The following is a 24,611-nucleotide window of genomic DNA, read 5'->3' on the forward strand; positions in this document are numbered from 1 at the left end:
TTCATTCCCTCGCTTCTGCTAGGAGCTGCCCTTTCTTTAGCTTCTTCCTTTCAAACGCTTCCTCAATCGCATCTGTAAAGGGAATAGTTATCTCAACAAAGTAAACTATTTGCTCACACTCAGAATGTCATGTCTAGTCTCATAACAGTCACAACAATAAACTGTGGACTGTCTTCCGACATCAGCCAACAATTTCCATCCTGCACTCTGACCCATTTGCCAGTACTGTTTTGTATATGCCTGGTGCCTTTTCTTGAGAAGCCACTGCTGCTTGTCTAGTTTCCTCTTCTTGCTCGCGAACAAAGATAGCTAGCTAGCCTTACCCCATGTTTTCCAAATGTCACCTAGCCCAAAGCCTGCTCTGTTGTTGTTGTTGTTGTTTTGAAAATCAAGGACTCTCAACGAAGTGATGAAGATCTTTCATCCCCTTTGAAGATTACATGACACAGGAAGGAGAATGAAAGAACAAGGGTATCTGCTGTCGCTGCAGAGATCCAGTTTTGACCTTTCAGCTGTTTTTTCTTTTTTCTTTCATGCTTAGCTGTGGAAAAAACATTGAAGGAACGAGAGGTACAATATGCAGACATGCCTCTGGCATGGATAATGCTTTCTTTGCCCCATACTTTTTTTCTTTTGCAATGTATGCTGTCAGACAAAGCAGACAGTCGGGTAAAGCTCCCGTGTTTCTGAGGTACATAAAGACAGCTCCTTAAATGATTTGGGTTTAGGGTCTACAGCCAGTCAGCTGTCAGCAGTCACCAGTGAAATGAAGTAAAAAACAATTCAAAGAAAAAACTAATGCAAGCTCTGTTCTACACAGTTCCTGAAGACATGTGACCTTTCCGTTTGCTTCATTCTGAGGTCAGGGTCTCCAGCATCAGCATTCTAGGTCCAATGCAAAGGGAAGGCAAACAAATAACCTGGATCTCTCCGTTCAAGCTAATTGATTTGAGATGGCACTGTTTGGCATTACGTCAGTAGTCGTTACGTCTGACTACTACAAGATTGCATAATAGTAGATGTTTAGGGTTAGGGTTAGGGTTATCCTCTAAAATCCACACAAGATCACTTGACGTAGCATAACAAGGCCTGTCAAGGCCTTTGGTTTCCCATTGTGTGGTCATAGACAAAATAAACTACCTCAAAAAGGCTTCATCCACCATGAAAAAAGCGATGGAAAATCGTAGTCGTTTTGGAAAGTGTTTTGCCCCCAAATGTGGAAAACTATTCAAACCTGGGGCGCCAGGGTTCAGAAGGTAAACTGGGAGCTCAGGAGAGTATGAGGGGGAAAAAACGGGCTCACTGTTGGCTGGCTTCAGGTTAACTGTGTTCCAACAACAGCATGCAGACAAGTTTCCACAGGGTGTGCATGACTTAGTCTTCCTTTAGGGCTCTTTCCATCCCCCCTTTTCCCCCTCGTCTTCCTTCTGCCCCTCAGCTTTCTTTTCCCAAGCTTGCACTTATCATCTGCGTCCAACACAAACGAGTGCAGAGAGTGAGAGAAGGGAAAGCAGAAAGGGAGGATAATCATGGCTTCTCTCAGCTTCTGTCTGCGACTGCTAGCGATCACGGCTTTGATGGCCACACTGGCACTCACAGGTAACCTCTTCTTTGCGCTCCCTCTCTTTCTTTCTCTCTCTCTGTCCCTCATTCCCTCTATCGCTCGTATACAGATATTTGCATTGAAATAACTGGTATCCCACCCTGCTAGCTGGCAGTGGCTATATAAAACTATCCGAGTAAGCAGAGTTTTAATGAGGGGTGCATTCTTGTTGAAATTGCACCCAAAATGTTGCAATGTGAAAACGGTAGCCGCAGTGGTACAAAATCTGAGCAGCAGCACCAGATAATACATTTATCACAGAATGGGAAAAGAAGGGAGTTTCATTTATGTGTGTGTGTGTGCGTGTGTGTGTGTGTGTGTGTGTGTGTGTGTGTGTGTGTGTGTGTGTGTGTGTGCGCGCGCGCGTGTGTTAGCACCAGTGGTGGCATTTGAGTTTTAGTTTTTTTTGCTCTGCAAAGACCGTATGTCATTGAGATAAGTAAATACCCATCCCTTAATATGACAAAACACGTAAGCACAGAGGGGGGAGGGGAGAGGTAGATGCAATCATATACACACATGGTGAGAGAGAGAAAGAGAGGGAGAAGAAAAAAGAGAGAGTGAGGAAAACAGAGAGGGAGGGGAGGAGGAGAGAAACAAAGAGGTGGGTGGGGGAGTTGGGGGGAGACTCTGCCCTTGAAATTACAAGGAAATATTTTCCTACATTCAGAGTCTTCAGATGTTCTTTGCAGTAGTTTTTGCCTGTCCACACAGCTGAATTCTACTCCTTTAGTAAGGGCATGGGCTTGGAAAACTCGTTCTTTCTTACCTTCAGCCTTTTCTCAACAGCAACATAATAACTCAGAGCTTCCATCCTTCCTTCCATGTGTGTGTTGTTGCTAAGGCCAGTCTCTTTTGATGCAATCCCTGTGTGCATACCAACCCCTGTCCTCATCCCTGTGTCCAATGCCAGTGCCCATCCGCCTGCGCGATATGTCGTTTCTCTGCGCCGGCTCTGTTGTGTGCTGGGGCTCGAGCAATTGCTGAATCAAACTGTGTTTGTGTGTGTGTGTGTGTGTGTGTGTGTGTGTGTGTGTGTGTATGCGTGGGTTAGTTGGTGGGAATTGCAAAAGCTGCATCTGCTCATTGTGGGAATAGAGGTTTTAGCTGAATCCGTGATCTGCAGCTGATCTCACTGTCTCTGGGTGTTTCTTATGGGGGTTGGGAGAGGCCACTGAAGCAAGCAAATGACCCGCTGTCTCAATCCCTCTTTCTGCAGATGCCTCAAGTGAAGATGTCCTGAAAAGAATCCTGAAGAAGCGAGAAGGTGATTCAGTCAAAGTTTTGGCAATCAGTGTCCACTGCACCACAACACATTCGACGTAATGGGGAAATAACTAATTTGTGGAAATCACCAGGGAGGCTCAAGCTTTCCTGAATGTCTCATTGTGATTTATATTTGATATTTATATTTTTATGTTTTATACCATTCAAGCACATGCTGGTTTTAACCACCAACGTCTGTCTTAATGTACAAAACGAAAGATACACGTGTCTATTTACACATTCATAGTTGATATGCTCTGGAAAGAGGAGAGGTAACATACTTGTAAAAAAAGCCAGATTGATTGCAACCTGTGTGGTGGACACAAAACGTGCGACCAGGGCATATGTGCAGTGAGCAAGCGAGCTCATTAAGGAGATCATTTGTGGCCACGAGTTTGTGACACGTGTGAATAGGATCATTATGACTCAACCATGAAATAATTATGGAGGCATTATTCAGACCTGGGGAGAGAGATGGATCACCATTCCCACACCATTCATCTCAGTGGAAGTGCAGGATGTTCTGAAATTGGTTGCTGCTATCTTCCCTTTAATGAGTCCTCAGGCACAAAGTGAAAAGCCTTCATATGACTGCACGCAAATGCTTCATATATGTGTACAGTGTAATGACTTTGTGGAAGATATGTACCATTTATTTCCCCTATTTATAGACTTCTAAGAGATTTTTTATTTCCCAGAGTTTCTAAATGACTGGGTAGTGGGGAAGATGCCACATTAGAGTCTGTGTTGCAGTTAAGTTGTGTTACTAAGTGCATGCATTTTTAAATAATGTTAGAAAATTGAAGCCATGACTTCATGAGCTTGTTCCCATGCATAGCAAGCGGTAGATGTATATTTGCATTCGCTTGTCATATTTCAAAGAACCGAAGGCATGAAATGTTCTCAGAAAAAGAGGACGTCATCTCTCTACTTCCAGGAAATACACGCCATTAGCCTCCTTTTTAATCCACTCTCTCTCTCCCACTCTCTAGTGGCAGGCAGTGAAATGCCCTCCTCCAGTGTGGTGATGCCCTCCTCCAAAGCCATGCAGTTCCTGGCCGCCCTCAAGAGACCCAAGAGGAACCTGTGGGACCGCAGCCGGCCCGACGTGCAGCAGTGGATCCAGCAGTTCATGCTCATGGGCTACGATGAAGCGGTGCGTTCCCTTCCCTCACTGGATAGCAGTGTCTCCTCTTTATTTCCCTCACCGTCACCAAAGCCTGTACAAGGATAGCAGTCTCTCCTCTTTATTTCCCTCACCGTCACCAAAGCCTGTACAAGGATAGCAGTCTCTCCTCTCTATTTCCCTCACCGTCACCAAAGCCTGACCCAAGGATAGCAGTCTCTCCTCTCTATTTCCCTCACCGTCACCAAAGCCTGTACAAGGATAGCAGTCTCTCCTCTTTATTTCCCTCACCGTCACCAAAGCCTGACCCAAGGATAGCAGTCTCTCCTCTCTATTTCCCTCACCGTCACCAAAGCCTGACCAGGGATAGCAGTCTCTCCTCTCTATTTGTACAGATGGGTATTCAGTGGATGAGCATGAAAAATTGATATCACTTTAACAGGAAACAGACAATGTAAGTTCCAGCAAATATCCATACATATATAAATATATATACATACAAATATCCATCCATCCATGTAAAGGCACCATCAATATGGGCGTGGCAACATTAAAACAATCTGTGGTAGCCTATTTTTAGGAGAAATGTAACTTGAAGGGATGTACCTGAATGCGAATCAATCGAAAAAATGCGATGAAAACTGGTATTTCTTCTACCTGAAGTGGTTCATTATTATTCAGGAAAAAAATGTCAGCCACGGGTCAGCCATTAGGCTATGTTTATTCAAAGTGATTCATATCATTGTGGATGCCACAAGATCAAATTGCACATTCTGTTTGCAACATACTACACATTACACTGACCGTTTCCAGCTGTCACTCAGGTAAACTCTTGCATCAAGGAGGGGGAGTCATGCAAGACAAATGCCTGTGGCAGCAATACATCAAAACATGTCGTTTTTAGCTGTATGATTTAATGTCCTCGATTTGAAAAAGGCACCGGTTAGTGCACTATAGAGTGCACAAGTGACAGTCATTTTGTATGCGGATTTGCGTGTTTGTCAGAGGTGTAAAAAGTACTGAAATGTTGTACTCAAGTAAAAGTACAATTACTTTGATGAAATTTTACTTAAGTACAAGTAAAATTACCCATCTCAAAATCTACTCAAGTAAAAGTAAAAAGTAGTTCATTTAAAATGTACTTTAAGTAAAAGTTACTTAGTTACTTTCAACAACTTGATGGGGGCCGCTCCTATATAGTGCAAAAAAGGACAAGGGGTCATAAATCCAATACAAAAACTAGTTATTTTTGATTAAAGGAGAATCTTTAGAAATATAAGTGCAATGACATTAAACATGTCAAACATTAAACATGTCAACACAACATTTAAGAACTTTTGGGAGGACATGTCAAGACATGACAGCTAAAATAAAAAGTTAAAATACCGCTGCCCCACTTAAACTTTGGTTACTTTACTTGTGTCCACCTTTAGAGCATTAGTCTACAAACTTCTTGTTGAGTTTGAGCAGCAGCTGATTTTCAAGATGAGTAGAGTTCATCCGGGCTAGCTTTGCATTGAACAGCAATCCAGCACAGCTGAAGAGTCGCTCGCAGGCGACCGAGGCAGGTAGGCCAGTATTGAGTTTCAGGGACAGTTTTTTGATATTCTGAAAGGCGTTCAGCAGATCCATATTGACTGAGAGACAGGCTAGGTACCCTTCTAACTCCCCTGTACCTTCTGACCTTCTGGACTTCATTGAGGAAAATAAATCATCTTCATCTGATGAATGTTGTCCAACTTTCTCCAGCCTCCAACATCCGGTCAAGGTGTTGTCTGACATAGACTAGACCTGTAGAATGACAAACAACATTTCTGACAATTAAGTATTGAGCTGCCATCAAGATTCAAGAGTGCATCATAACACAGAAATAGCTATAAATAGCTACTTGAGATGACAGACCTACAGTATACAGAATTATAGCATTATTTTTTATTTCTACGTGCATCACAATTCATAATCCTCAATTCTTGCTAACCGGGACCCCTTAGCATGAACATGAAAGACGTGCACGTTGCAAAGCCACCACTTATCGTTATCAATATCTGACTAAACATCGTGATAAATTGCAGATAACGACATACACATTGACTTGTCCAACTGTCTGAAAACGATGGTGTGCGCATTCACATTGTTCTGTTTCAAGGCATGGTGTGGCAGCCAAATGATTAGCCTAATATCAGTTTATGTGGTGTATTTCATTGCTGATGACTGATCTGCAGTTTTTAACACAATATGAGAGACTGAACATAATAATTCTATGACCTGAAACGAATGGAAGACAGGAATGGTATTATTAGTCTATTGGATGAAAGCTGTCGACGTTAGCATACTTAGGTCGGTTGCAAGTGCTAGCCAAAATTAGGCTACTACCTACTAGTGCCATGAAACGCATATTTTGCTTAATGGAGCAAAGCTAACTAAATGACAAAAACGCTGTCTGAACTACCAATGGAAAGGGACAAATACTGTACTTACCAACACATGCTTGCGCAGATTTGAAGATGAATTTGTATAAGCAGAAAGTTCTGACTGACGGATTAGGCACAGTTTACACAGCATATAGCTGTTGCCTCTTTTACGTTGGAAGGCAAACTGCTTGCTGAGATGTGGCCACGGGTTTTCTTCATCTTCTTTAATTTCAACTGGCGGAAAGTTCGGTGCTTCAGCTTGTTGGTGGTCCGCAGCTTGTTGGTAGTCCGCACTATCAGCTTCCTCCATATCTATCTCTCGTGACTCGGCACCGTACTTGCGCCTTGCATCGACTCCATCATCCACTCTATGCAGCATCCACCACTGCAGTGAGCATTGTGGTGCGCGATTCCTGCCTTGAACTATGTTTTTTTTTTTACTCAGTAACGGATGCAATTTCCAATGTAGCGAAGTACAATACTTCAGTCAAAATCTACTTAAGTAAAAGTAAAATTACCGATTTAAAAAACTACTTAAAAATTACAAAGTACACAAAAAAACTACTCAATTACAGTAACGTGAGTAAAAGTAATTAGTTACTTTACACCTCTGGTGTTTGTAAAAAAAAAAAAAAACTTTTATGAAAGAATGCATGAGGTTTTGGAAAATCGACAAAATGACACCTGTGGTAGATAAATAGGTGTTTATCAATTCAGTTAAATAAAATGCATGTGTGCAGGCCTGTAGGCTTGGTCCCATGGTCCCATTATATCTGTGAAATATGTCTGTTGCCCTCTGCTTGCAGCCAAACATAACACACTAGCCTACAGAGTAAGTAATTTAGACAAATATGGTCCAGGTCATTAATCTGTAAAACTGTGAGAAAAAGTTTTGCCATTCATTTATAATTAATTTATCATGCATTATCCTCAGCTCTAATCACAATGATAAACATAGCCTTCATGATCTGTAAAACAAAAGTAACACTCCCATTTTCTCTGAGTACAACGATGATAGACATACATCCTTGGGTCAAAACACAGGGCATTATAACCTTCATCTTCATCGTTCTGTTATGTCCTTTTATCATAGAGGGCTTGCCGCTAATTGATTTGTGATGGCCTTATGTCTGTGTTTCATTAGCAGTGGATTATTTACGGGTAGGTAGACAGAGAAGGGAAGACTGGGTTCAACAAGGGGTCAGTTGCTTAATCTCTCAGTTTGTGTCTAACGTAATGTGATGAAACTCACGAACAAGATGTGTGATGGCAATCTCCCATCAGATTTTGACTGCACAATTGATGGGTTTTTGACAGGAACACAAGTAACAGCAGGTTGTGATTAGTGATTCCCTATCTAGATGCTAGATCTAGACAATTGTAACACACATTACAAACATTCACGCTTTTGCAAAAATGTGACACCGTCACATAAGTCACTTGCATTTTGAAAACAAATGCTGCAAAGACAACTACTTAAAAAAAAACACCACTGTGTTGGTTTGAATAATGCATGGCTGTTGGTTTAAATATTACTTTACCCCTTCAAACTGGCATGTAGGCCTAAACAATTGTCCTCAGCTACTGATACAACTGTCCCTGACACGTAACAACTCTTCCCAATGGCACTTACTGCCTTTAGATGAAAGTTAGTGAAAAGGTAAGGCACATGTGCTTGAATTAGTGAAGTACATATAGAGAAGAGAGGTGTATGTTGCAACAAGGCAGAACAGCCTACAAGGCAAAGCAAAAAGTGTTACAGCTGCACCTGGTATCCCTTAGGCCAGGGGTTCTCAAACTTTTGCAAGCTGGGCCCCCCCAAAGCTGGTTAGGGGTAGTTGGGGCCCCCCCATCCGCCCGCGGGCCGCCGCCACCGCCCTCAACTACACCACCATATATAGATAGATAGATAGATAGATAGATAGATAGATAGCATATTGTTATTGATAGGCCTGACATGTCAAGGTTAGGCTATTGTTATTGTTAGGCCCATACAGACAATTATTATAACTATTTATTATTTTTATTATTATTATTGTTATTATTATTATCAGTAATAGTAGGCATATTATTAGGCTATTCATTATTATCACCATCATTATGTTATTATTATTATAATTAATGATTATCGACCAATTATTATTATTGTATTATTATTATTATCATAATAATAATAAGTGTTATTATTGCTATCATTAGGATACTGTTATTATTATGGGCCTCTTGTGATCTTTCCCAAAAAAATCCTACAGGTCTGTCAATGTGAGACATGAGCCTGCTTTGCACTGCAAAGGTCCTCAAATCTTGGGGCAATGTTTGACAAATATATCATCAGGTCATCCTCGATCTGTGCGCAGTTGCGGTATTTAGTTTTGAGCGCAGTCTTGAAAAGCCTATCTCGCACAAATATGTCGACGCGAAAAGGAGGAGCATTTTTAAGGCTATGTCGCAAAGCTGATCATTGCTACCCAGAATGACGAAAGAGGAGAGATGCTTAAGTCTACTGTCACTCTTCAGCTACTCTTTCATGTCTAGTGACAGCTCATCTGCTGAGCAGAGAAATGGATCCCGAACTCAGGCGAATGAACGGTAGAAATAGGACCCAAACTGATTTCTGATATTCGGCGTGACACAGTGTCATTTGACATAGGACCTAAACTCAGCACAATACCTATCATTATTCTACACGTCTTGCGTGGCCGGCTAAATCAGTGTTTCGGCAATTGTATGGGGTTTGCCAAGCTCAATTCTATGAGCAACTACATAAGATGCCTCCAGACACTGCTTGGAGACAGTGCTATGCTTGGACATGGTGGTTCGTTGTTGCTGGAGGCCATCACGTTCATGTTTAAAGAAGTCCACAGGCTTCTCTTTCTGACTTTTACGAATCAGAAACTTGTCCATGTTGTGTTTGTTTGCTGATACAGTGTGTGTGAAGTTAATAAAGTTCTAATTTAAACGTAGTGTTCTTGTATGTGTGGTTGTGAACGATTTGCACACGAATAATGGATAAGGCTGTGCTAGGCAATGATTCCTAACAAAACGAACTGTACACAATGTAGACAGGGACAGCACAAAATAGTATTCAAGTGCTGGTGTTTTATTTGTTGCAACACGGTGGATGATCAAAAAATGTAAAGGTAGGCTAGGTGTTAAGGAGAAAAGGGCTAGCTGTAGTTGGAAACGGTAGCTAGCTAGGCTAGCTCTCGGGGCTACGAGCTTTTTTTAAAGATTGTGGAGCAAAGTACTCCTTAGAATAGGCTACGAGTAGACCTACAGCAAGTGCAGTAAGGTATTACTAAGGAAGGAGTGAGTCTTTAAAAATACTGTTTATAAAGCAATGAATATCTGAATGATAGAGGAAACAAGAGAAATTGAACAAACTCTGCAGAGTGTCATCTCAGGGGGAGCGCTTACCATGCCTGCGGTTTTTTTTTATACTCGGAAGCGGAGGTGCAACTCGCGTTGAAATGATAAGACTCCGTTTTGATTGGTGGATCAGGAGCAAAACAGTATTTGATTTGTTTGGGTCAGTCCAGCCCGTTGCATTTCGCCACTGAGTGAGCTTTCACTAACCAGTGACAGGTCGGCGTTTTTTTTTTTTTTTCTCCGTCTGTGACATCGCCCCCCCCCCCTGGAGAGTGTTCGCGCCCCCCACTTTGAGAACCACTGCCTTAGGCTAAAAAAGTGATGATCAATTATATCTATCTAAGTACTTCATATATTTCACAATTAGCTCAAACACAAAAAGTTGCCTACTTTGGTTCCAACTATGTTGGGGACAGTTGGAGCAGCACCAAGTTCACCCATAATGCTGCAAAGCTGCCTGACCAATTCATTGCAATAGTTACCATTCAACAAAAAAAAAACATTTAATTTCAGTTCAAATTTTTATCCTGGGCCTTGTAAACAACTAGCAATGGAAAATTGGTAATTCTCACATAAACACTCAATAAATACTTGTATATTTCTCAAAATACCTGTTGTCTTTATATCCCTCATATTATTATTAAATACATAATATTATATAAAACACTTCACAAATACAGTATTATCTGCATATGATTTGATTTGTAATCTTATAGAACATCATTTCAGACAATGGGATTGTACTACATGGGTGCAGCTGGTACAGGGTATTTTACCCAGCTGACCTCCTCACATGTTTGTGAAGATATCTGTATTACCCTAAAAAAAGAGTTTTTTTATGTAAAGGTAAACCTTTTGCTGCTATTGACAATCACAGACTTTCTTGTAGCATGACATAGACTAAAGGATGGTGTAGCCTTGTAGCATGACATAGACTAAAGGATGGTGTGGCCCAGCAGTATTCAATCTAAACTAACACATTTGTAAAGACACAATCATGATGTGTGATTGCATATGTGTTACCTTCCTTCCGACGAGGAGGGGCGGTTCTTCTACTGTTACTGAAATGATACTAAATTATAGCCTACCTTTGTCCAGGTTTGTAAATGCAACTCTATATGACAGAGGACAGATGGAGAAGTAGAAAATAATGGTTTTAGTCTCTTTGATGACACTCTTTTTGTAAATTACATTCAATTAACAATTGTTACCTTTTGTCTCGGGTCTTCCGCACTGTATAAACCTGTGAAATTAATCAAACATTTTCTTTAGTTGCCATTTAGACTTTATGTGATGGTCAGGAGTAATGTCAGTCAACTGTTCTAAAAAGACCTTTGAACTCTTTGATCATTCTGGGATGTCCTCTGTGAGCCTCTATTTAGATCATTCCACAGTATTTCCATTACGACTGTTTCCAGTCAATTGCCATTTAGTTGGACCCTTAACCTAACCTGGTTTTCCTCTGCTAAAGCTGCAATATGGAGTGTTCACTTGGTGAAGACAAAACACCAGAGATCCACCATAAGAGGTGATCACTCTGAGGTAAAAGTTGAAAGATAATGTTTACCAGTGTGCATTCTGGTCCAGTGTATTTTTTGTTGTAAAAAAGACCCCATACATTTTGGCTTTCAAAAAAGGCAGAATATCCATTTTTTTTGTTTCGGGGATGTTTATAGATTTGTTTACATATGTCAGGGACAAACTTAGAACGATTACATAAAAATGCCTTTAAGAGACTATCAACAGGAAAATAGTGAAATTATTTAGCTTTAAGCTTCACCTCACAGAGAAATCCTGTTATTCTTTTATGTTTCTCAATTATGGTTTGGATGCATCGTTCCCTTGATGAAGTCTACCCGAGGCAGCAGAGAAGCAGAGCCTTAATCAATGAGACTTCACAGTGGGAAGAGATTAAAGCCTAACCCATCAATCTCTTTCTGCTGGAGAATTCAGTTGTTATAGATGTTTTAGATGTCCACAAAACATTGCAGTAACATGACATGTTTGACTGTTGTTAGTGGAGGAAGTTCTGCTAGTCTTCAAATTCAAAAGGTTCAAAAGTTCAAAAGGTTCATATACTTTTCTAACGTTATTTAAAATTTTGCAAATACATGAGCAAGTATCTATTGTGGTTAATCTATTTTGCATTTAGGGGCCTATTTACTTTGCCCATCATATCATCTTACAAGTATCATCAAACATCATACACCTTTATTATATACTTTTCCCAACATGCCAATAAATCATCTTACAAATGCTGATGCTTGACCAGCTCCATCCAGCTTCAAATAGGTGTTGATAATCCATTGCTTGACGTGTTCTCTTTTCTCTCGTCCTCCTTTCAGAGGCTGGAAACTGACCTTGCCTATTGGAAGGACCAATCGCAGGCCAACGACCAGGGCAGGCAGCACCACTATGACGAGAATGCCGCGTTGGGTCCACGCTCGGCCACTGGCTACAGACATGGGGCCAACGTCAATTACGACTACTATTAACCTCCCTAACCCTCAACCACACAAAGTGATGCCATCCTTGGTGTGAGACATGCAAACACCAGTGTATTACTTTGCCCATAGTCTTTGTACTCATTTTCTTTTCTGTTTTAGTCCAGGTAAACATTGTTAGCCATTTGTAGAACCCAATGATGTAATAACTTCCAGATCATGTAATAACTTCCAATAATGTAATCATTTTTGCCACTCAAGTCTATCAAAAATGTAATAAAATCCAATAATGTAATCACTGCCAATAATGCAAACATCCAATGTAATGATATTTGTACCAATTATGTAGACTTATAACACTATTGGAAGTTATGACATTATTGGATTAACCTTGTTTTTCCAGAACCCAATGTAATAAAATCCCTGCGATAACATGAAGCAGTATTTACACGAGTCAATCAATTATTTTCAAATGGACTGGGGTTTAAATGAGCCATTCACTGCATACCAGTTTGAGAATGGGTTGATGAAAGTGGGCTGAGGTTATCCTACGGCATCTGGTTCGAATAGTGGTGTGGCTAAGTCTCAAACAACTCTTTGCTTAAAGCTCTGGGAGGATGAAAGCATGGCTTCTACTGAGACATCTGAATTTGGTTAGACATCGTGTGAGAGAGAGACACTGAAAACCGAACAACCAGGTGAGTTTAGTTCTACTCAACTACTTGTTTATTTATTTATCTCAAAATGTTCAAGAAGATTCTTAACCCCCCCCCCCCCCCCTTTTTTAATGCAATATATGGAAGGTAAGAAAACGGAAAGGAAACAGGTCAAATTTACATTTTAGGTGCTAATAAAGATAAGACAAGGGCTGTATTTCAATAAATTAAAGGCTTCTTGAGATTATGTCGTTTACTGTACATAAAGTTGCATCCTATTTTTCTGTAGGTGGTTGAAGAATAAAGTGCAAAGCATTTGTTTAAATGTTCAAATAGAATCAATGCACTTTTCTTCACTCAGTACTACTGTCTACTGAGTTTGTTCATGTCTGACAAAACATTAAGTTCACTTTATGTCAGAGTACGGTGGTCATCAATTAGTACATAATGTAAGTAGGAAGCGCCAGATCACCACCACATACTAAAACCAGTGTTATTTTACCTAGATGACATGTCATATTTAAACGTATAGGCTCTTAAGTTAACTTAGAATTTGAGCTAAGCAACAGGAAAGATGCCCAATCAGGCTTAGTTGAGATGCCTTCATCTACATCTACATCTTTGGGGGCAAACATCAGCCCTCTGTTAATATACCAAAGAAAATGGTACCCACCAAAACAAAGCAATGAATGCATATCAAAAACTGAAGGTGATGAGAAAGGTGAGAAGAGCTTAGCTGCCACTTTCAGGAGGAATGTGTTCAGCTTTGTCGTGTGTGGGTAATGGACACACCAAGGTCTGGCCAAGGAGACAAACAATGAGGACCACAGGACAACAAATCTCACAAACACTGTAAATATTTATTATTAAAATAGCCTTTTCCCCTCTTGAAATCAAATGTGGGGGTTAAAGATTCTGTAAATTGTGATTGTGCATGTGTGGATTTCTGTGTGTTTGTGTTTGTGTGTGTGTGTGTGTGTGTGTGTGTGTGTGTGTGTGTGTGTGTGCGCGCATGCACATGCACACAGGTGTACATCTTACAAATGTAAAACAACAAAAAGAAATGGCTTCAAAACTCACAACACAAGGCAGAGCAGAAAAAAAAAAAAACAGAAAACGTTTTTCTGCTTTTTCTTTCCCCCGTCGCGCAATCTTCCCTTCACCCATTTGATGCCCTGCAGGCTGTGAGGTGAACCAGAGGAGCACAGTCAAGCTCTTTAAAACGTTATAAATGCTCTACACTTACAACAGATGTCTTTCCACATAAAGACAAATGAAGAGACACCCATAGCTTTTTTATGGCAATGAATAAGCATGATCATGACAAGGAAAAAAAAAAAAAAAAAAAAAAAAAACAAGAAAACATACTGCACAGTCTGACATATCATTGAGATACAAATGGCTCATGAAATTCGCAGTTCATCTTTAAATAAAGGGGACAACGCACAACACAATAGTGCAAGGCAATGTCTGTGGCTCTGTTGTTCTCGTACTCTTTCTGTATCTGCAGCTTCTCTGAGGCATGTCTGTCTGTCTGTCTGTCTGTCTATCTATCCGTCCGTCCGTCCGTCTGTCTTTATACGAACCTCAGACTGAAAGCCATTTCTCCATGATGATCACGTCCCAGTTTAAAGCAGGAAGACAGACATTCAAAAAAGACTGACAAAATCACATTTTCTTGTATTGACTGTCCCTCAAAACATGCTGTCCTTTGCCTCAGAATGTCTCCCACAGCGTCCCTGAGAGAGAGTGCTCCGTTGTGCGCTGACGTCTCAGTTGTGTCTGGGTCTGCCTTTCTTCATGCGGGCAGCCTTTGGCTTGGGGATGTACTGGTTGTTGGCCTGGTTTTTCAGCTCTCGGTCAAAGTACTGGATCGTTTTGTTCAGACCCTCTTCCAAAGGTACCTGCGGCATACAGACAGATACAATAGAAGGTGGTGACGGTGCAAGAAAGAAAAACAGAAAGAAACAAACACACTTACACACATAGCTCCATCATAAAGATGTACACACTCACAAAACACACACACACACACACACACACACACACACACCTAACAATACTTCGCCTAATTAGATAAATGGGTGCTACACATTAATTGGGAAAGGAGAAAACACCAACCACTGGCTCCCATCCCAGCATCATCTTGGCCTTGCGGATGTCGGGTCGTCTCCTTTGGGGATCATCCTGGGCCTCTGGGAGGAACTGGATCTGACTGCGACTCCCTGGGCAACGGCAGAGAAAGGTAGCAATTAGGACCTTGTACAGTTGAAGGCCATTGAGCGTTAGCAGAGTTGATAAGGGAGAGAAGATCAGGAGTGACAGAGGTAATTACTCCAGTGATATTCAAGGTCCAAGCCCAACTTACCAACCAGGCTCTTTATAAGCTGAGCAAACTCCAGTATGGTGTGTTCTTCTGGGTTTCCCTGGGACAAAAAAGAGGAAAAAATAAATCAATACAAGATGGCAAAACCCGAGTCTCTTCAAAAGTAAGCTAGCTCTGGGCTCGTTGGGAGCAATACGATCAATAGTCTGATTGCATATGCTCAAGTAGATATACATTGATGCATACAAAACATCAACAAAGGTTGAAGATCCTTGAAGCATATCTTATAGCTATACATGTCAAAGTTGAACATACGGCCATCCACAATACTCACCAGATTGACAGGACTACTTATGTTGCTGTTCATTAAGGAAACCAGCCCATTGACCAGGTCACTGAAGAAAGGACAGAGAGAGAGAGACACACTTCAGAGTTAAACGACTGATTCATAAACCTTTTGTAGATTGCGCTGAGCCAAATCAAGTAATTAACCTAAATAAATCCCACAAAGGCAATACAGAAAACACAATCAACAACATGGCATCAAACCAATCCATACTATGCACAATACACACAAAGGTCAGTGATTCACTATCATTCCTTAGAGTATGCTGCTGCAACATAGTCAGAGCGTCGCTACTTTGTCCTATGCCTCTGAGGTGGTATGTTCTCTCACACTGTGGAACATTCGTTCAGTTCCGTAAAAATATATCTCCCCTGGTTCCCCTTCCTCCCTCTGAAGCTTCTTCTCCATCTGGATTCATATTGATCTGTCTAATCACAGTACAAATGATTCTCAAATGTCAGATGAGTAAGTCTGACAGATGGCATTACCGGAATAGGAGAGCGCTTCAAACAGGACAAACACGTACCTGTGCACACAAGATAGTATATGTGGCTTCTAAAATCTTAACATCCAACGTTCTACATCTTTAAAAAACAAGTGTTCACTAGTATTTCAGTAGTACATTTAGGCCTACATCACATCTTATCAGTAGCCCAATTCATGCCCAGACGGTTAACATTCTCTTGCTCGGGCTGTCGAGAACAGAATCTGACTGTTTTTGCCACCAAATCTACGTGAAACTGAACTTAGTGTAGCGAATTGGGTATTATTGTTGCATAAGGAAGTATCCTGTCCAAGACATCCAAATGTAATTTCAGATAAAAATATGGCTATTCTTCAACTAATTTGCTTGTTGGTTTGATCCCTGGAATGCAACCACCTCTCTTAGAAAATGTCTTCCACATGTCAAATGGTCAGGTTCAGTTTAGTGCAGTAAGACTACAATAACTTTCACGTTGTCAATGTGTGACTACTCATATACTGAAGTCTTCATTTTGACGTGGATACCAGCAGAAAACTGAAGATCCAAGGAGATTACATTCGCTTGTGCACACATGTTGTCTGTGGTCAAGGGGAAACCTGTCAAAAACAATTCCAGAACACATCAAGGGTCTTTCATCTGTGGCGTTAAATAATGAACAGGACTCGGGACTGGAGTGCAAGACCAAGCAACTGTATGGCGTAGGGAGGGAAAGGGTTAGCCAGCATCTCCTGCATCCATCTCAGCAGGAGATTCCCCACCACGTGCTCTTAAAGATGCAGCACAGAGACCGGCAGCCAGGAACGCCAGAGACGGAGAGGAAGGGAAAAAAAAACGATCACCCCACGGAGGTTCCCAGTGATCCCAACACCACAACCTTCTTGCTCTTTGTTGCTCTGTGTGGGTTGTAGATTAAAACACACACACACACATGCTTTATAAACACACTCACACACACGCTTTATAAACACACTCTCACACACACACACACACACACACACACACACACACACACACACACACACTCTTTATAAACACACTCACACACCTAATCACCAGGCGCTCATTATCCAGTCTTCCTATAGACTTGCTGATGTCCCCTGCTGTCAGGTGGCCTGTTGTTTGGTGCCTCTGATTATGAATGGAAATGGTTAGCTTGGGGAGCAGGGGACCATCTCCTTCCATCTTCTAGAGAGGCCATGGCCACATCTTCTTGGGATCCTGTGGCCCACTGTGGCACGCCGGATGGAAAGCTTTGGAGCACTTCAAAAACGTCCACCTCGTGGACTGAGCCTTGTGCCGATGTGTAATTGGGGCCCATGGTTATACAAGGGCTCATGTTTCCTAAATGAGCGACTAATGATCTAACTGGGGGACACGCATAAACTTATAACACATTTTCGCCCCACTTTAATTATTTTTGATTGACACATCTGCTGACGGTCAGATAGTGTGTAGCGATCACTCCAGAGAGTCCACAGAGGCCTGAGAATCATCTGGCATGCATCTTATTACACACACATCAAAAGCATGGAGGCCCATCAATAAAGGAGACCGCATAGTCAGTGTCCATGCAAATGAAAGTTAAAGAAATATCGCACCACATCTTGCCAAAACAACAACAAAATGTCCGCAAAGCCAAATGAAACAATGATGTGTGCATCTGACCAACTTGGCTGTAGCGACAAAATAGGAAAGGTGTCCACTTCCAACCCAAGTTGGCACCAGGTCCTGGAAACAGGTAAAGATAAACCACAAAAGGATGGATGTCTAAACTGCATTCATTTTTTTGCTCCCCCAAAACATTTTATATGCAATGTTTCAACCCTTTAAGTCTTCATTTGGCAGAAACACAATGAAGATGAAGACCTGGAGGCTTGAAATGTTGCATATGAAAGGTGGGCGCAAAAATGTGCGGACCTACATCACAGTTTGTTGACATTTATCCTTTTCCAGCTTATCTGAGGCAACCTGAAATGCAAAATAGTACCCAATTGCTTTAACAACTAAACTGGTGGAGAGATCTTTGGTCCACAGTTGTCTTGTGCATTCAAAAGTATGCCGTATCTAAGCATGTATCTCTGAATCTGGATATCTGAGCTGTAGTGTTATTTCATTTTTTATGTAAACTATTATTAAATTTGTATTGGACCTCTGTTTAAAAAGCATACTTTTCTTGGAGTAAATACAAAGAGGTATGTTAATCACATTTCTGAAATTCCGCTGATAAAATGCCCTGACCACTGGGCTTCCAGTAACCAGGAAAAAGTGAATACATTTTCTTTAGACAGCAAATTACAAACCGCTATAAAATCTTACACTTGATGACTACCTCTGTCTCATCTGTGTGCCTCATAATGTAAGAGCTATAATGATCACCTCAGTGTTGGGGCAGGGCCCAAGTCATTAAAAGAACCTCCATGATTAAAATGATTGAATACTTGAGAGGTTTTCATAATTTGTTAATGTAGTCAGCACTTCACCAGCAACTGGACAAAAGGTCTATTTCCGGTCATGTGTTTTGTACTGTGGTATTGATATGCATGTGTTATAAGTTAACCCTAACTCTAACCCAAAGCTTAAAATGATGCAAAATGGCACTATTATCCTATTGCATCGGTTCCCAAACTGGGGTACGCAAAGTGGTTCAGGGGGTACGCGGGGAGAACATTTCCGCGATAACGGAAAACGGACGGAATTCGCGGAATGTACCCTTTGAAACAGAATTGCAACTTTCAGACGAAAACATCATTTTGTGCATCAAAATCGCCCAAATTCCCCTGTAGTTTGCCCTGCAAGGCTGTATTTCTTTCTAATAAACACAACAACGATCGCAACGATGAACAAGGATTAATTAAAAAAACAAAACCATTGAGAAAATGTCACGTCTGTGCTAAACTCCGCTCCGGCCACGCCCCCCTGTTCAACGGTTGACACACACACCTCCGCTACAGCCTGTCAAATTGGGGGTGGTACGTAGCTGGAGATTAAATGTCTGAAGGGGTACGGGACTGTAAAAAGTTTGGGAACCACTGTCCTATTGTATGTTAGAATGGTGAATGGACTGCATTTATATAACGCTTTTCTACTTGTCCAGCACTCAAAGCTCCAGCACCAACGGCGGAGTCTATCAGGGCGCCAATCTGCACAGCGGGAGCGGTTGGGGCGTTCAGTGCTGCTCATGGACACTTCAAAACACGGCCAGTAGGAGTCTGGTCCAGTAGGAGGTAGACAAATCGCTCAAAAATCGGAAGGGTTGCTAGGTGAATCCACAGTCGCCCCCATTACAAAAATGGGAGATGACTAAACCTTGGCTGACAGCAACACAGGCACACAGCTTAACTCTCCGGTTACCTTCAAATTTACTAACATCTTTTTTCCTTGGGGTCAATTTGACCCCAGCAATTTAAACCTCAAACCAGAAAATGATTTATCATTTATTTAGAGACGTTAATCATTGAATGGGGTCAAATTGACCCCAAAGATAATAGGAGGGTTAAGGCACCAGTAGAGACTCTCACATAAAGACATGCTCCTGCTGTGCCACAACTCTAGGCACTTTACCACTGCAACAACCCAGAAGCGTTTACATGAGTGCCCCCCTAACAGACCCTTTCAGCCTTTTCTTCTTCTATCCGATGCGGTGCAGGATCTACACGCCTACAAGTGACATAACCTTACATTTCACTCTTCGATCGCAATGTCAATTTCGAGCATGACAAAATAATTATGTATTTCGCCAGAGGCAGCACCAACATCAGACCAAACCGTTAAACCAGAGATTTTTCTAGATAAACTCACAATCATAACACTCAATTAAATGGCTTTACGTACATCAGCTGTCACTTTGATTAATTAATGATTAATTATTACAGCAGACATTATGCATGTGTATATTCAGTGACCCTAACCTCAACAAGCTAACTGTGTAAACCAGTTTATTATGACCACGTACCTTCTGGTTAATCTTGCCAGTTTTAAAAATGCTGTTTGTTGTTATCTTCCACTCACAGCACATTTAACCAATAAGCATCAATCATCACTGCAAGCGTCACCCAGCAGTCTCAGGGACGCACAGAAGTATCTCCCCCGGAATACGTACTTATTTCACCCCCGAATATGGCCCTGAAAGAGGTCCTACAGGGAGGGTTCCTGCCAGCAAGTTCCTGCAGTAGAAAAGTGCCTACTGAGGCACTTAAGGCACACAGTCGGGTTCTTTGTGTCTTTCCATCATCTACACCTGAACACCTTGTAATCCCTCCCTCCCAGCGTGAACCTCATAACTCAGTGGGACATGACTAAGCTGTCTCGCAATCTCCTCACACGTTGCTTTAATCCCTTATCCTTTACAGCATCCACATCTCGCGGGTAGCACTGACGACCCAACCACTGCAATGACTCCCTACGACAAAACTAAACAAAACAATGCCTGCCATTCCAAATACTGAAGGCACAATCAAGCCTGCATCACATTAAGAAACTGCTGCGTACACAGAAACAAAAAGAGGCGAGTGAGAGAAGTCCCACGGGTGTGGAGCCATGAATGTGGGCGAAACAGACCAGTGGGAGGCTGGATGGAGCGCAGACTGGACAGATTAGAGGGACCTTGAGTGAGAGACAGAAATAAAAAGGTGCCGTGCTTTACTCTTTGTCCTTTTTTTAATTGCAGAATGGATCCACTGTGTCTCTGAGGCCAAAGGGAATGGGAGAGATGGCTGCTGACCCTGGCCAGCAGAGATTAGGGTAGTTATCTGCTACCAAACCAAGAGGAGGGCAACAACAATGAAGAAAAAAACACAGCGCCACTCACAAATGAGCATGCAGTTTCTGAATGACATTTGTGGAGGTGCCAAAGCATGTTTGACAGACGATAAAGAAAGTGCCAAAAAGTTGCAGGCAAGATGCTCAGTCATTGAGGGGTTCTTTCCCAAAACACCTACAGCCTAGCTTTTACCTCGCGGAAATGACGAGAACGCCTTTAAAAGTCAGGCAAAGGAAAAATGTCTAGACATTTTCCATTGAGGACACACTGCAAATGGTGTCCTCCACATAACCCTCTTTGCTACAGGGATACAATGCAACAGATCAGAACGTGCATTTTCTTTGAAAGGACATAATATCCGCAGCCGCGGAAAACATGCTATCGAAATGGACAATGGACACTGGTATATTTTGTGGTCTGTATTTTATGTTATGGATGCATGAAATTGTCGAAATATTTTAGTTTGTTTTGAAAATAGAAACGGTTAAAAAGATACATTTCAGTTTGAGACTTTGTTTGATGGTAAAATACCTAATGATACACGTAACAGCATTAAAACAGGCTCAGTCTCTAAATGTAGAGGCCTGCAAGCTAATTTCTTCTGGAAACACATATTTATTTTTCATTGTCCCTAAACTCCCTTTATAAACTCACAACCTCATCAACCTGCAGAGTAGGCAAAGTGCTTAATCTATTGAATATAAAGAAGCCTAACCATTCTTATTATTTCCTCCCTTCCTTATTCACCTCCTGTGACTTTAAATCTTGTGAATAACAACATCTTCAAGGACCAAAATCTCTCCACAATTATCCCTGACAACTACTCTCCATTTATAGTGAATGTAGTCCATTAGTGCTATTCATCATCTAACAGGCCATTTATATTTGAGCATAGTAGCGCCTTCATTCCTTCCAATTTCACCATCCCTTATGAACCCTCCCCAATGCAGATCAGCAGACTCATGCTGAGAGCCAGAAGCAACACAAGCAAGTATATCAAACCAAGTATATCTGTGTGTCCTGTGATTAAAAAACAGCAGCAACAAAAACTGGCACAAAAGAAACAGCATGGGACCTGTTGTAGAATACCCACAATCCACCTGTAGTTTGTGCAAATGCTGTTTTTGTCATTTGATTTGACCAATTGTAAATGCTGAATGTGCTAAATGCATTTGAATTGCCTTTAAAATGTTTTGAGATGTTTTAAGAGGAAAAATAACACTTGTGGAACTCAACATTTTGTGGCTGTGTCCATTTGTGAAGTATAAGGTGCAATATTGTTTAATGTTCGATTTAAAAGTAATCAAGAGTATTCAGATCAGATTACATTTAATTTTTATAATCCAATGGATAACGTTACTTATTACAAAAATGGCCATGACATTTGTATTCAGAATCTCACAAGATTTGAAACTAATCTGGTCCAACCATGACTCCATAAATATTGCTATGAATGTTTCTTTGAACTCAATAACCTGAGGTGTGTCATCATACCAAACATAGAGGTGCTTCTGACTCCTTTGACTCAGACACTGATTGTAGTGTAAGATGGTGCCTGTAATGAGTTTTCAGCTGATCAATAAATGTCTGTGGATTGTGTGTCCACTTGCCAGGTCAAGGCAGCAACCTCTCCTGGGCAACAAAAGACTTAGAGCAAATTAGCACGTGGAGAGGCAAGGTCTGTTGACAGAACACATTTGTATTTTCATTTCTACAGCTTTCTTACAAAACTTTAAAACCTAGATGAGAGAGAGAGAGAGAGAGAGAGAGAGAAACTGTTTTGCAAACCTTTTCTGAATTTTGAAGATGACCAAACTTCAACCTTTCACTCTCTCATTTTCGTTTGACTGACAGAAATGGTAAAAAAAAAAACTCTCAAAATGGATGTCGGATTCTTTGTTCTTTTCCCCCCACCCCCTCATCATATTTGTTATTTCTGTTGGGAACAGTCCCTTTTGAATAGTTTCTCCCAGGTAGTGGGTGTAATGGAGGGGAATTAAAACAGATGTAAATGGGAGAAACACACTCATCGCTGTGTGCTGAGGTCAGATCAATTCAAGTTGAAGCGGATAAATCCTCACTTTTGAAACACCTAATTAGCAAATACAGCCAGAGGAGGAGTATGAAAAACAGCATAGCCCAAGAGCATCGCTGACCTTTGGTGTAATGTGTGCTCTCCGTCTCTCCACAAATCATTACACAAACAGCAAAGACGGACAGAGGGCAACTAACTCCATGGGTTAATATCTCCTGGGTGTGCTATGTCTAATAATAAGAGTATTCACACTGACAGATGGCCCATAGGAAAAATCGCTTGCACTCATGCAGTATGTTGCTAGCCACAGTACTGGGTTTCTATTAAATACCTTTTGCATTTAGAGCCGTTTCTAGACAGGTTTCAACAGAACCTTCACCTCTATCTGTACTGCGTCGCTTTAAAAACTGCGAGTGAACAAAGTTTAGACCGGTGGCTCCATACCTTTTGCTGACAGTGAGCTTCTTTTCAAGGTCACGCCTTCTGAGCTATAGATATCAGGATACTACATCAATTGGAAATATGATGAACATGTGAACGCCAGAGGTTTGTCAACTTTGGACCTATGGGTCGTGTCTCCTGCATTGTCTCCACCATGGCTCCCTGTGGAGCAGAAGGAACTGACACAAGATGGGAAGGGATACAGGACCAACTAAAAATCAGTCAGAATACAGTTGCAGCAGTAATCAGGAGGTATAGAATGAGCCACAGTACCATTAATCACAGCCGCAGTGGCCGTCCTCCTAAAATGACTAAAGGTCATGCACCTTATCGTTATGTAACGGCTACCTGCAGATAATGTCTTCTTTACATTTTGTAAAGCACACAATCATGCAGTCTGTGAAACCGCCACGGATGTGTTTTGTGCCTGCACACTTTACACTCCATAAAATACATCCACCACCATTCAACATTTACATCAAAGGCAACAGCAAAGGGGAAAAAAATTAAAAAGTATGCAAAAATATGTACTGGGCATACTGCATACCTCAAATACTTGCAATCATACTGCCTGTGCATACCTCAAATACCTGAACAATCTAGCTCTGAGAAACAGACAGACAAGTGCTTGGGCTGTCAGTGGAGATCTGAGTTTCTGTGAGAGCTCAGGCAGCTTTCCTTTTCTTGAATGCCGTCCTTGGAGGTTGATGTTACGCAATGTCCTTGGCACTGCAAATTAGTTTACTAACTGCTGTTGTATACTATACCAGCCTAGGGCAAGATAGCTATTACACACACCTGATTCTGTTACACTGGGTATGTTCAACCATAAAAGACTGCCGTCTCTCATCCAATATAGCTATTTTTCCAGGTTATGGTTATGTAGGGCCATTCTCTTGTGTTGATAGGATATGTTCTGAAAGGCACTTGCTGCAGCTGGAGTGTCAAGGTTGTTCAGGATCCGCTAAACAGTACAGGTAAATGTTACCTTTTCATTATGATAGCGGGGCTTCAAATGTGGTCCCTAATTTAACCGATCTGTGGTGTGTGTGTGTGGATAAATATTTTATAATTATGAATACAATTACCTAGCTGATTCTGGTGCTTCCAGAAACATAACAAAGTAAAAGATCTGAAAGGCACTTTCGTGCCTGCAATCTCTCAACCTCAAGAAAGTATCTTCATACAGACTCACCCCACACACACACACACACACACACACACACACACACACACACACACACACACACACACACACACACACACACAGCTTTGCATTTCTAAACATCCCTCACTCACATACGAATGCACATCTCCAAATCGACACACGCACACGCACACACAC

The 24,611-nt window shown here is 41.4% G+C and overlaps 2 protein-coding genes across 2 annotated transcripts in view; one reads left to right on the plus strand and one right to left on the minus strand.

The window, feature by feature from the left end:
* Positions 1–1,271: 1,271 nt before the first annotated feature.
* Positions 1,272–12,657, plus strand: ecrg4a (ECRG4 augurin precursor a). Its single transcript, XM_031578844.2, has 4 exons — positions 1,272–1,599; positions 2,823–2,870; positions 3,862–4,025; positions 12,121–12,657. The coding sequence occupies exons 1-4, from the start codon at positions 1,530–1,532 to the stop codon at positions 12,268–12,270; spliced, it is 432 nt and encodes a 143-aa protein (XP_031434704.1). The 5' UTR covers positions 1,272–1,529; the 3' UTR covers positions 12,271–12,657.
* A 1,059-nt stretch (positions 12,658–13,716) lies between these two features.
* uxs1 (UDP-glucuronate decarboxylase 1) overlaps positions 13,717–24,611 on the minus strand; it is a 50,313-nt gene continuing 39,418 nt past the window's right edge. Inside the window, exons 12-15 of the mRNA XM_012819727.3 lie at positions 15,536–15,596; positions 15,244–15,301; positions 14,997–15,100; positions 13,717–14,779 (exon numbers count right to left, since the gene is read on the minus strand). Of these exons, the coding sequence (XP_012675181.1) occupies positions 14,648–14,779; positions 14,997–15,100; positions 15,244–15,301; positions 15,536–15,596 (355 nt within the window). The 3' untranslated portion in view covers positions 13,717–14,647. The remainder of the gene's footprint in view (positions 14,780–14,996; positions 15,101–15,243; positions 15,302–15,535; positions 15,597–24,611) is intronic.

The sequence above is a fragment of the Clupea harengus genome, chromosome 2 (assembly GCF_900700415.2).
Source record: "Clupea harengus chromosome 2, Ch_v2.0.2, whole genome shotgun sequence".
NCBI lineage: Eukaryota > Metazoa > Chordata > Actinopteri > Clupeiformes > Clupeidae > Clupea > Clupea harengus.